We start from the raw sequence: 13306 nt of genomic DNA, 5'->3' as shown, positions 1-13306 counted from the left end.
GGCCCTGGACTTTTGTTTGCCCGGAGTTTTTAAAATTACAGATTCTATCTCACTTCTAGTGATTAGTCTGTTCAAATTACCTATTTCTTCTTGATTCAGTTTTGGCAGGCTGTATATTTCTAGAAACTTGTCCATTTATTCTAGGTTGTCCAATTTGTTGGTATATAGTTGTTCATAGTATTTTCTTATTGTTTTTTGTATTTCTGAGGTATTGGTTGTTATTTCTCCTCTTTCATTTCATATTTTGTTTATTTGGGTCCTCTCTCTTTGCTTGGTGAGCCTTCTCAGAGGTTTTTTTTTTTTTTTTTTTTTTTTTTTGCGTTACATGGGCCTCTCACTGTTGTGGCCTCTCCCGTCGCGGAGCACAGGCTCAGCAGCCATGGCTCACGGGCCCAGCCGCTCCGCGGCACGTGGGATCTTCCCAGACTGGGGCACGAACCCGTGTCCCCTGCATCGGCAGGCAGACTTTCAACCCCTGTGCCACCAGGGAAGCCCATCAGAGGTTTTTCAACGTTGTTTATGCTTTCAAAAACTGGCTCTTGGTTTTATTGATTTTTTTCTATTTTTAAAAAATCTCTATTTGTTTCCTCTCTGATCTTTATTATTTCCTACCTTTTGCTGACTTTAAGTTTTGTATGTTTTTCTTTTTCTGATTATTTTAGGTGATAGGTTAATTCGTTTATTTGAGATTTTTCTTGTTTTTTTTTGAGGAAGGCCTTTATTGCTATGAACCTCCCTCTTAGGACGGCTTTTGCTGTATCACATAGATTTTTGTATGGTTGTGTTTTAATTGTCATTTGTCTCAAATAATTTTAATTTCCTCTTTGATTTCATCATTGACCCACTGGTTTTTTACTAGCATGTTGTTTAGTCTCCATGTAATAACTTTTTTCTTGTTTCTTTTTCTGTGGTTGATTTCTAGTTTCATGCTACTGTGGTCAGAAAAGATGCTTGAAATAATTTCTATCCTTTTAAATTTGTTGAGGCTTGTTTTGTGTCCTAGTATGTGGCCTATCCTAGGGAATGTTCCATGTGTGCTTGAAGAGTATGTGTATTCTGGTTTTTGGGGGGATGTAATGTCCTGAAAATATCAATTGAGTCTAACTGTTCTATTGTGTCATTTAGGATCCCTGTTGCTTTACTGATTTTTCTGTCTGGAAGATCTCTCCCTTGATGTCAGTGGATTGTTAAAGTCTCCTATGATTGTTGTATTCCTGTCAATAGCTCCCTTAGTCCATTAGTATTTGTTTTATGTATTTAAGTGCTCCTATATTGGGTGTATATATGTTAATAAGTATAATATCCTCTTCTTGTATTGATTCTTTTATATAGTGTCCTTCTTTTATGGCCTTTGTTTTAAAGTTTGTTTTTGTCTGATGTGAGTATTGCTACCCCTGCTTTCTTGTCATTTCCATTTGCATGAAATAACTTTTTCCATCCCTTCACTTTCAATATATGTGGGTCTCTTATAGGTAGCATATTGTAGGCTCTTGTTTTATTATCCAATCTGTCACTCTGTCTTTTGATCAGAGCATTTAGTCCATTGACATTTAAGGTAATTATTGTTAGATATATATTTATTGCCATTTAAAATCCTGCTTTCCAATTGATTTTGTATTTCTTCTTTGTTCCTTTATTTTTCTTTTTGTTTTCCTTTTGTGGTTTTCTTTTGTATTATGTTTGAGTTCTCTTTTTTTTTTTGTTTTTTGTGAACCTATTGTATTTTTTTTTTTTTTTTTTTTTTTGCGGTACGCGAGCCTCTCACTGCTGTGGCCTCTCCTGCTGTGGAGCACAGACTCTGGATGTGCAGGCTCAGCGGCCATGGCTCACGGGCCCAGCCGCTCCACGGCATGTGGGATCTTCCTGGACTGGGGCACGAACCCATGTCCCCTGCATCGGCAGGCAGACTCTCAACCACTGTGCCACCAGGGAAGCCCTATTGTATGTTTTTGATTTGTGGTTACCCTGGTTTTCAAATATGTTAACCCATTATTGTATCTATTTTCTTTCGACTGGTAGTCATATAAGCTCAAAAACGGTCTAGAAAAGAAACCTACATTTTCTTACTCCCCTCTCCCACATTTTATGATTTTTTTTTTTTTTTGCGATACATGGGCCTCTCACTGTTGTGGCCTCTCCCATTGCAGAGCACAGGCTCTGGACGCGCAGGCCCAGTGGCCATGGCTTACGGGCCCAGCCGCTCCATGGCGTGTGGGATCTTCCCGGACCGAGGCACGAACCTGTGTCCCCTGCATTGGCAGGCGGACTCTCAACCACTGCGCCACCAGGGAAGCCTGATGGAAGGGTTTTGAGTGACCAGTAGGACCGGGCTGCAGTGGGAGGGGTGTGGAGGGAAGAGGGTCGCATGGCGTTGACCCAGGTCTGTGCTGTCTGGTCACTGGCTGCTCCACCTCCTCTTCTTCCTCGTCCAGCTGTTAAGCAGCAACAGGCACCTGGGCTGGTGGCCAAGGACCATCCAAGGGAGGACTCTGTTTTCCTGGGACAGACTCACTGGGGGTGAGAAGGAGCTCCAAGAATGGGCATGTTTCACAGCTGGGGAGACTGAGGCCAAGGGAGGGGTGGGTTACAGGTTCCAAAGGTGAGCTGGCTCCTGAGGCAGCCCTGGTTCCCCTTGCCCACCTGTCCACCCCTCAAGGCCCATAGCCCCTCTCATAAGCTCAGGGAGGCTGCCTGGAGGCAGAGTCTTTGAAGAGAGAAAGGAGGAAGCAGGGCCTGGGGAGACCTGTCCTGTGGACAGACGTGGCTCTGGACATATGCCTCCCTGACTGGACAGCCTGGGCAGAGGGTACAGCCCCCAGGCAAGCTCATGGCCTGGTTCTTCCTTGGGAGAGCTCTGGCCTGAGGCTGGAGCTCAGGTCCCTCTGGAGATCATTTCTGACCCAAGGCTTTGAGGTTAGAGGGGTCTCATCCTGTCCTAGTTTTCAGTGGTGGGAGAGAGTTTTCCAGAACTTTTATGTTCGATTGGAAGAGGAAGTCAAACAGGCATAAACAGGCCACCAATTTTTTGTAGATTCCTTTATGTTGAAATAGTTATTAAACTATTAACAAATGAATAGTGAGAAAACAATTATCTGGTTAGCGTATTACTTATTATGTAACAATTAGTTCTGAGACAAAGTCCAATTCAAAACATATTACTGAGGATTCTATATTAGTTGATTTTAGAAATGGCATAATCCAAACCTATTTTTCCATAAATTATTATTTTTTTGGCCACACTGCATGGCTTTTGGGATCTTAGTTCCCCAACCAGGGATCGAACCCTCACCTTTGGCAGTGAAAGTGTGGATTCCTAACCACTGGACCTCCAGGGAATTCCCTCAAATAAATTTTCCTATGTAACCGCTAAAGAATTTTTCACTCCCATCGTTTGGCTCTGGAAAACTTATAGGCAACAACATTTTTATATGAGAAAAAAAATTAAGCACAGTTGTTAGGCACAGCTTAAAAGGGGTGATATGCACAAACTATAATTACAAATCAATACTTATTCAAACACACATTTGAATTTAAAGCGTTCAAATAATCATAATCATTCAAATAATCAAATAATCTCGCACCATGCTTCGAGAATCATTTTTAACATCTCTTTTCCTTTCTAACGCACTATGGAAAAAATTCCTTTCTTATTTCTTCAGCAGTAAGAGCCTCAAAAATGTTGTTACAAACCTGGATTCACCTTGTCCTCTTGAGAAACAAGCTGAAGAGGTTTTTGGATCTGGTTAAAAATATTATCCTAAGGGAAATATCCAGAGAGAAGCCCTGTGTCTGTCTATAGGGCTTGGGGCTGGGCTGGGTGGTGGGTCCAGGAAAGTCCACACAACTATGGACAGGGGGTGACTCAGAGGGGCTCTAACCAGCGTTCTAATCATTGGAAGACCGGGCTTGAGAGGGGTGGCAGATCCTGAACGGCCCGAATCATTTTAAACTTGGCCCTACTTGATGGAACTCTTTGAGAAACAAGGATTTTTCTGGATAGTGTTTGTCCTTGAAACAAATGAATCACCTCATTCAGTGTTTCAAAAAAATTCACTGTCTCTTGGTTATAGGCTATCAACAGTTAGACTATCTTAATGCATAGGGAATGCATTCTGGAAATGCTTTAACTGTATCAGACAGCTTATGATAATGTCAATATCATTTATTAATTCAATTGCTTTTTCCCATCTACTCTCCCTTAGGCAAATTTTTTTTTTTTTTTTTTTGCGATACGCGGGCCTCTCACTGTCGTGGCCTCTCCCGTTGCGGAGCACAGGCTCCAGACGCACAGGCTCAGCGGCCATGGCTCACGGGCCCAGCCGCTCTGCGGCATGTGGGATCCTCCTGGACCGGGGCACAAACCCGTGTCCCCTGCATCGGCAGGCGGACTCTCAACCACTGCGCCACCAGGGAAGCCCCTAGGCAAAATTTGATTAACGAATTTTTACTACCCATCAGTCATCTGTTTTGGACTCAAACTGTCCATAATTGGCTGTGAAATACAGGTGTGTGTATCGATACATGTGATGTAACTATAAAGTCGCATGTTGAATTGTTACAGGTGGAAATGAGTTCCGCAACTCCAGAGCTATATTGAACGAGACCTGTTTATACTTACCAACATTCACTCATAAAAAAAATATATATATATATGTGTGTGTGTGTGTGTGTGTGTATATATATATATATATATATATAAAATCTTTCACCCTGTAGAATCCTTTCTTTCTAACATCTTTTCAGCCAGTCCTGCCAATCAGATAAGAAACACTACAAGATTGGGAGATAAAACCTTTTTAAAACAAGTTTCCTAATAGAAATTAATTTTTGAAAAGTCTACTTTTAAAGCAGCAGTTAGAAACTGTTCTTGTAACATGTCAGTAATACTGTTACATCAAATTGTGGATTTAAATAAGTTTAGCAGTTTCTTATCTCTTTAAAAAATAATACAGATTTCTGTGTTATTTAATGGCTTCTTCATTCTTCCAATTCCAAGGAATACAAAGGTCTCCATCCTGCATTACAGAGTAGAAATGTGAAATGCACAGGTGCATCCCTTGTAGATAAGGCAGTGATTGTTCTAGAAGTCTCTTACAACAATCCACCATTTGTATACTTGAAACGCTGGGCTCCTTATAAAACTTTTCCAGAGAAAATTTCTTCGTGGAAGCCTGCATCAATTCGTTTTCAATGACTTTCAACCTGTTATGTTGAAAACAAACATCTGATTGCCACAAGCTATAACCAAATAAAAGAACATAAAATGTAAAAAATATTTTTGTATATTGGGCCATAACTTTCTACTCTCAACACTGAAAATGGTATCCACAAAGGCCAAATTATACGCTCAGAAGACTGTCCATAGGTATCTTGTAGCACCTATTATTACCACATGTATCTCTAAGTATTTGTTAAATCTTTTTACCAGTAATGGGGTAAAGATAATTAATATAATAATTTTTTTGGCTTTTTAAAAATTTTTATTTTTTATTTAAGTTTAACTTCTAATTAAAAAATGTTTTTAATTGAAGTATAGTTGATTTACAATGTTGTGCTGGCTTCTGGCGTACAGAGAAGTGGTTCAGTTATACATACATATATCTACTCTTTGTCAGATTCTTTTCCCTTATAGATTACTACAAAATATTGAGTATGGTTCCGTGGGCTCTACAATAGGTCCTTGTCTAATTAATGCATAATTCAAAAGCCTCTTATCCCTCCTCAGGGAGCAGCTGTTGGTGACTGAGAAAAGCAGGAAGCTGAGAGCGCCACCGGCAGCTTCAGGAGGCCCTACAGTCCAACCCTGACCCGGGCAGGAGTGACTTCTGGAGATTCCTGAAAAACCCCAGGACCAGAGGCTGGAGGAGGCCGCCCTCCCCACCAGGGCACAGGTGCTGTCTTCTGCCCGCCAAGGGTAAGACACAGAGGCGCTGAAAGTCAGGCAACCTGGAGAAGTCGTGCAGGGGGCTGGAAGGACAGGACCCAGATGTTAGCTTAGAACAGTGGTCTTTAAACGGCTCAGCAAGCTGAGGGTGGTGCAGAGGTGCTCTGAGGGCCCTCGTGGGTATGGACGGCCTCCAGTTCCTTTCCTTTTCAACTGGAGCACCTGCCAACCTTGATCTTTCTTTATCAATTGGTTTTCCACTTGAGAATCCACTTTATAAAGAGAGATGCAGCTCAAAGTGTCTGAAAACCACTGTCTCAGAACAGGCTTCATCTAAGGCAAGAAGGCTGTCTAACCAGCACCAAGTGGCTGCGATGCAGGCGGCCAGACTAGGGAGGGACCGCGGCGCAGGGAGAGGAAAGAGGCAGCGGGGAGGGGAGACTCAGCCGGGCCGGGGCAGACGGCTGTAGGGGCCCCGGCCAAGGGGGCAGGCGGGATGGGACCAGCAGCAAATGGTTTCTTTACCCTCCGTGTTGGAGGGGACATGGATGAAGGCTCCGGAGCCCAGAGCCAGAAGGAGGCCAGGGAAGCATGAGCGTCAGTGGATCCAGTCGGTGAGTATTGACTGAAGCCTCCCATGTGCCAGGCCCCGACCCCGGCACTGGAGCGAACGAAAGAGACAAAGCCTCTGCCCTCATGAAGCTCACATGCTATCTGGGGCGGGGGGCGGGGGCAGACAGTAAATGAACAAGGAAAACAGCGTGTCATAGGGAAATGGGTGGCAGGTGGGAGGGATGAGGGGAAGCTGCTGGATGGCAGGGGAGCTGAGACCTGAGGCTGGGAAGGGGCGGAGCCTGAAGCCATGGGGAGAAGGGCTCCAGGCAGGGTCAGAGCGCGTGTCCTTGAGGAGGTAAGAAGCTCCTCTGGCAGGAGCAGCAGGGGTGAGGGCAGCGTCTTAGGAGGCGAGTTCAGGAGGCCGCCGGCAGGGCCTCGCAGGCAGGAACACATCCGGGCTCTCAAAGGACCACTCGCTCCGGCTGCTCGGCTGAGAGACCACTGGGCGGGGGCGTGCATGCGGGGGCGCGGACACGGGACAGGGCATCACAGGATGGTGGAGGCTGAGACCCGGGCGCAGCGGGAAGGGACAGGAGACGGGCGGGGTTCTGGAGAGACGGAGAACGTGGAGCTGAGAGGTCTGCCGGCCCGGATGTGGGGAATGAGGAAGCAGGACAGGAATCAAGATGGATCACGGGGTTGGATTTACCTCAGCTTCTGGTGGATGAAACGCTCAAAAACTAAAATATTTCATTTTTATTTCTTTTTATTTTCCTTCCTTAAAAATCTACTGGCACTATTTCAAAGCTATAGAACGCCCAGTGCGAAAACAGAAAAAGCAGAAAAAAGATACGATGTAGCAAGATCCTCAGGCCTCACAATGGAAGGTACGTGAGACTTACAATTAATTAATTAATTAATTTCTGGTTTATCCTTCAGTGCTTGTTTTTTTTAAGATTTTATTGGGGTATAGTTGATTTACAACATTGTTAGTTTCAGGTGTAAAGCAAAGTGATTCAGTTATACATACACATATATTCTTTTCTCATATAGATTATCACATTCAGTAGAGGTCCCAGTACTATACACTAGGTACTTGTCGTTTTTCTGTCTTACATGTAGTAGTGTGTGTATGTTAATCCTAAGTTCCTGATTTATTCCTACCCCCACAATGTTTCCCCTTGAGTAACCATAACTTTGTTTTTGAAGTCTAAGTCTGTTTCTGTTGTGTAAGTTCATTTGCATCATTTAAAAAAATTAATTCCAAATATGGGTGATAATCGTATTTATCTTTGTCTGACTCACTTCACTGAGTGTGATCATCTCTAGGTCCATCCATGTTGCTGCAAATGGCATTATTTCGTTCTTTATTATGGCTGAGTAATATTCCACTGTATATGTGGACCACATCTTCTTTATCTACTCCTCTGCTGATGGACATTTAGGAGGCTTCCATGTCTTGGTTACAGTAAGTACTGCTGCAGTGAACATTGGGTGTCTTTTCAAATTATGGTTTTCTCCAGATATGCCCAGGAGTGGGATTGCCAGATCGTATGGTAGTTCTATTCTTAATTTTTAAAGAAACCTCCATAATGTTCTCCATAGTGGCTGTTACCAGTTTCCATTCCCACCAGCAGCTTAGGAGGGTTCCCTTTTCTCTGCACCCTCGCCAGCTACTATAGTTTGTAGACTTTTGGGTAATGGCCATTGTCACCTGTGCAAGGTGAGACCTTGTTGCAGTTTTCATTTGCGTTTCTCTAATAATTAGGCATGTTGAGCATCTTGTCATGTTTTGTTTTTTTTTTTTAAACAGTGTGAATAATGTTACCTCTTGAAATTGGCTTCTTGAAATACTGCACTGATTTGAATTCTTTTTCGATTACTTATCCCAGGACATTTCTTGAGGACAGGTGTTATTTATTTACAGCCCTGCAGGCCTTGTGAATATTAAGACCTGGGCAGGTGTCACATCCCTAGAGCCTGAGCAGGCTTGGTTCCCAAGGCTGGACTGTCCTGGGGCTGAGGGAGCTGGGGAGGATATGCCAGCAAATGAGCCCCTCCTTGGCCCTCTAGTGCCTGGTCCCCTCTGGATGGGACCACAAGCTCCAGATCCAGGTGGGCCCTCCTACAGCTAAACCAAGCCTACTGTACCCAAAGGATGGTGGACTCTCTGGGCTGGAAGAATTTGAAAAGTCACCTGGTCTCCACGTCTCCTAGTGGTGGGGCTCCCACCTCCAGCTCCGTCCGTACAGTCGCCCCGCCTCCGGACGACAGCACACTCAGCAGAGCGGTTTTGCAGGGGTTGGGTATTGTCTGGTGGTGAAGGGTAAGGGGGAAGGGGCAGTGAGACAAAAGCCCTTGGGTGTTTGTTCTAATTTACAACCCAGAAACAAGAGTTTCCCTAAGGTTCTGGGTGCCCAAGGCAGCAGAGCTGGCATGAAGAAATCCTGCCGCCTTGTGGCCATTTCCCCGAAAAACAAGTTAAAAACCAGTGCTGATGGGCACTTGTCACAAGGCCTGGGGAGGGGGCTGTAAATGACACCTGCCCTCAAGAAATGTCCTGGGGTTGGTAATTGCAAAAGAATTCAAACAGGGCAGACTTTCAAGAAGCCAATTTCAAGAGGTAAATTTTACACTGTTGAAAAAAAAGGCACATGAAAAGATGCTCAACATCGGTAACTTTAAAAAAAATATTTTATTTTGTAACATCTTTATTGGAATATAATTGCTGTACAATGTTGTGTTAGTCTCTGCTGTATAACAAAGTGAATCAGCTATATGTATACATATATCCCCTTATCCCCTCCCTCTTGTGTCTCCCTCCCACCCTCCCTATCCCGCCCCTCTAGGTCATCACAAAGCACAGAGCTGATCTCCCTGTGCTATGCGGCTGCTTCCCACTAGCTAGCTGTTTTACATTTGGTAGTGGATTTATGTCAATGCCACTCTCTCAGTCTGTCCCAGCTTACCCTTCCCCCTCCTGTGTCCTCAAGTCCATTCTCTACCTCTGCATCTTTATTCCTGTCCTGCCTCTAGGTTCTTCAGAACCTTTTTTTTTTTTTTTTTTTAGATTCCATATATATGTGTTAGCATATGGTATTTGTTTTTCTCTTTCTGACTTACTTCACTCTGTATGACAGATTGTAGGTCCATCCACCTCACTACAAATAACTCAAATAACTCAATTTCGGTATTTTATGGCTGAGTATTCCATTGTATATATGTGCTACATCTTCTTTATCCATTCATCTGTCGAATATTGCTAATTATTAGAAAGATGCAAAGCAAAACTACCATGAGGTACCACCTCGCACCAGTTGGAATGGCCATCATCAAAACATTTACAAACAATAAATGCTGGAGAGGCCACGGAGAAAAGGGAACTCTCCTATGTCACTGGTGGGAATGGACATCAGTAACAGCCACTATGGAGAATAGTATGAAGGTTCCTTGAAAAACTAACACTAGAGCTATTGTAATATGATCCGGCAATCCCACTGCTGGGGTGTATATCTGCAGAAAACCATAATTCGAAAAGCCACATACACCCCAACATTCACTGCAACACTATTTACAATAGGCAAGACATGGAAGCAAGCTAAATGTCCATAGACAGAGGAATGGACAAAGAAGATGTGGTACATACATAGAATGGAGTATTACTCATCCATTAAAAAGAACAAAGTAGGGCTTCCCTGGTGGCACAGTGGTTGAGGGTCCGCCTGCCGATGCAGGGGACATGGGTTTGTGCCCCGGTCCGGGAATATCCCACATGCTGCGGAGCGGCTGGGCCCGTGAGCCATGGCCGCTGAGCCTGCGAGTCCGGAGCCTGTGCTCCGCAACGGGAGAGGCCACAATAGTGAGAGGCCCGTGTACTGCAAAAAAACAAAAAAAAAAAAAACAAAATAATGCCATTTGCAGAAACATGGATTGACCTAGAGATGATCATACTAAGGGAAAGAAGGAAGTCAGAGAAAGACAAATATGATATCACTTACATGTGGCATCTAAAGAAAAAATGATTCAAATGAACTTATTAACAACACAGAAACAGACTCATAGAGTTCGAAAACAAACTTATGGTTAGAAAAGGTAACAACACAAATGCTCACCAACCAGTCAAGAAGCAGGCTATTTGTTCAATAGGATCTGGCCAGGAACTGTCACCAATTCCACAAGTGAAAGAGATATGTGACTCCTTCACTTATTTGATGCATAAAATGACCCCATCATCTCCTGGGACACGGATCATGTCCACAGCCCTCCTGCGTGGCCACCCTTTCTGTGTTTCACATCCTTGGCTTTTTTGTGTGTGTGTGTGATACACAGGCCTCTCACTGTTGTGGCCTCTCCCGTTGCGGAGCACAGGCTCCGGACGCGCAGGCTCAGTGGCCATGGCTCACAGGCCCAGACACTCCGTGGCATGTGGGATCTTCCCGGACCGGGGCACGAACCCGTGTCCCCTGCATCGTCAGGCGGACTCTCAACCACTGCACCACCAGGGAAGCCCACATCCTTGGCTTTTTAAACAAGCAATTTGTGTAGCTCGAGGAGAGAATGGGCAGCGAGGCCAGAGAAGTAAGTAACCAGAGGGGGGCCCCAGCAGCACACTCGGACAATCACCCCGGTCCTCCACCCACCAGGCTCCTGCCCCCGCCCTCCTTACCCTGCTCCCCAGACACGTCAGCCTCGGCCTCCTCGGCCACAGCCTCTGCTTCCTATTCTCTTCCCAGAGCATCAGCCTTGGCTCCTCTCACACATGACCCCTCTCCGTCCACCTCCCCTGACACTGAGGGCACCTGCGTCTCCTGTGAGCCTGGGGACCAGGCCTTCATCTTTCTACCAGTGGCGCCTTGCACAGCTTCCGATCCACAACGGTCACAGCAAATGACGGCTGCATGAATGAATGAATCCTTGCTAGCCAAACCTCCTTAGGCCACATCTTTAGGAAAACTCTTCCTTTCTTCATAGTAGATCCATGAAACATCTTCAACACTATCTTACTGCCTACAAAACTACTGACTATAACAGGATTCCTTCAAAGATACAAATGGCATAGAGACAGCACTGCTTATGAACCAAAAACCTTTTTCACTTTAAGATTTCTTCTCAATTTAATGACAGTGCAGACGAGGCTTGTTTCCTTCAGATTTCAAAATTTTAAACAGTGAAGATTCCAATTAATCAAGTAGTAACTGAGTTTTCCCCCCTTGTTGCCACCCTTTTCCATCTGCACAGTTTCTTTCTGATACTCTTATCTTTCACTCTGCTTCTGAGTTGACTTTTATATTAACAAGCGCTGCGTCTCAAATTGAGGTACATGGTTGGAATGCAACTGAGGTTATTATACTGAGAAAACAGCCACGTCCAATCCCTGGCACAACCGGGGGAATAAATAAATATGTTACTCCTAAGTGACATACAGCTTAATACAGTCGATATCCTAAGTTCAATACAGTTTTAATTTCCCATACTTATGAGTTCTGACTACCTGAATATTTTCAATGATTAGACGGAATGGTAAGACAGGAAGAGAGCTAAGAGCACTCACTCTTCTTTTCTTTTCATGTTCTCTCTTGCCTGTTGGGCTTTGGTGAGAATAAACCACTGGAGGTTTGCTGGATCGCAGAGGATAGGAATGTTAAAATGCCCAAGTTCGTGCAAACTTGGAGCATATCTGTCACTGTAATAAAGCATACGTAAAAGGAAAAATCAGCAACCTTTCTACCCCCATTCCACCCTCAAAGAAACGATTTTCTTAGTCTGATTAATGGAAAGGAACTCATCAAGAAAACCCACCTCAAAGGTACAGTAAGTCCCCTACATATGAACGAGTTCCGTTCCGAGAGTGCGTTCCTAAGTCCAGTTTGTTTCTTAAGTCCAACAAGTTAGCCAACTAACACAATTTGGTTATATAGCACTGTACTGTAGTAGGTTTATAATACTTTTCACACAAATAATACATAAAAAACAGTGAAGTACACAAAAGCACAACCACGTGTAGAGGATGCACGCATCTGACAATGTACAGCAGACACATGAACTAACTTATGAGATTGGACAGGTGAACGCACGTTTGCATCTTTGAAAGTTTGCAACTTGAAGGTTCATATGTAGTGGACTTCCTGTATAGCAGAATTGATTTGAAGTTTTGCTGTCCCCAAAGGGACACACTATCAGGATGACCACACCCTTCCTGGCCCTGTGACCTTCCTCATCTGTAAGATGGGGGTAGTAACCCACTCCATGGTGAGGTTGTGAGAGCTAAAGAGATAATGCATTTAAGTACCAAGCACGGTGCCTGATATGCACACTGTTGATTTCACATTAGTTTAACCCTATAAAGTTTTCCACAGGACTGATTTGCCCTGTAAGTGGCAATATATTTACAGAATGTTCTAGAGACTCAATCTTTCAATCCTCTCATGTTGGCTTTTCTCAAGTTTAAAAGAGTGTTGCCAACAGAGGTGGTGACATTCCTTTCTTTAATTCCTAAGAATCACACATGGAAATACAAAACAATTTCATGCATAGACACACACAGCCCATCTGACTGAATGAATAAAAGTAATTGTTTTAGATACTTGCCTGTTAAGGATCATTTGCAAACCACGCAAACTTCGAGGGTGAAAAGGTATTCGACTTTTCAAGAGTCTATTATAGAACACGTCGAGAAGAGAGTAATATTCTTCAAGTGTCAACACTGGCTGTAATTCTTCGATATAAACAACTTGGATGCCACCTAGAAGATAGCTTATTTGGTCCTCCAGAAGCATCAGCCTCCTCTGCAGGTCAAAATAACTCGGTAATCTTTCAAAAAGCTACAGTATTTTTTTTTTTTGAAAAAAAGGGAAGGAATATTTAGTT

The 13306-nt window shown here is 43.9% G+C and overlaps 2 protein-coding genes across 7 annotated transcripts in view; one reads left to right on the top strand and one right to left on the bottom strand.

Moving 5' to 3' along the window:
- The window catches only part of LOC116762674, a 28426-nt gene that overhangs the window by 5880 nt on the left and 9240 nt on the right, over positions 1-13306 (top strand). For 2 of the 3 annotated variants that reach the window (XM_032649953.1, XM_032649952.1), the window contains exon 2: positions 5726-7326. In XM_032649953.1, coding sequence (XP_032505844.1) covers positions 6747-7326 — 580 coding nt within the window. In that variant the 5' untranslated portion in view covers positions 5726-6746. Of the gene's footprint in view, positions 1-5542; positions 7327-13306 lie in introns of those variants that run through there. The other variant, XM_032649951.1, reaches the window with a different exon arrangement.
- TCAIM (T cell activation inhibitor, mitochondrial) overlaps positions 3043-13306 on the bottom strand; it is a 37282-nt gene continuing 27018 nt past the window's right edge. For 2 of the 4 annotated variants that reach the window (XM_032649948.1, XM_032649946.1), the window contains exons 9-11: positions 13028-13260; positions 11991-12122; positions 3043-5202 (exon numbers count right to left, since the gene is read on the bottom strand). In XM_032649948.1, coding sequence (XP_032505839.1) covers positions 4962-5202; positions 11991-12122; positions 13028-13260 — 606 coding nt within the window. In that variant the 3' untranslated portion in view covers positions 3043-4961. The remainder of the gene's footprint in view (positions 5203-11990; positions 12123-13027; positions 13261-13306) is intronic. The other 2 variants (XM_032649947.1, XM_032649950.1) reach the window with 2 other exon arrangements.

The sequence above is a fragment of the Phocoena sinus genome, chromosome 11 (assembly GCF_008692025.1).
Source record: "Phocoena sinus isolate mPhoSin1 chromosome 11, mPhoSin1.pri, whole genome shotgun sequence".
Lineage (NCBI taxonomy): Eukaryota > Metazoa > Chordata > Mammalia > Artiodactyla > Phocoenidae > Phocoena > Phocoena sinus.
This window is presented reverse-complemented; position numbering and strand designations above follow the sequence as displayed.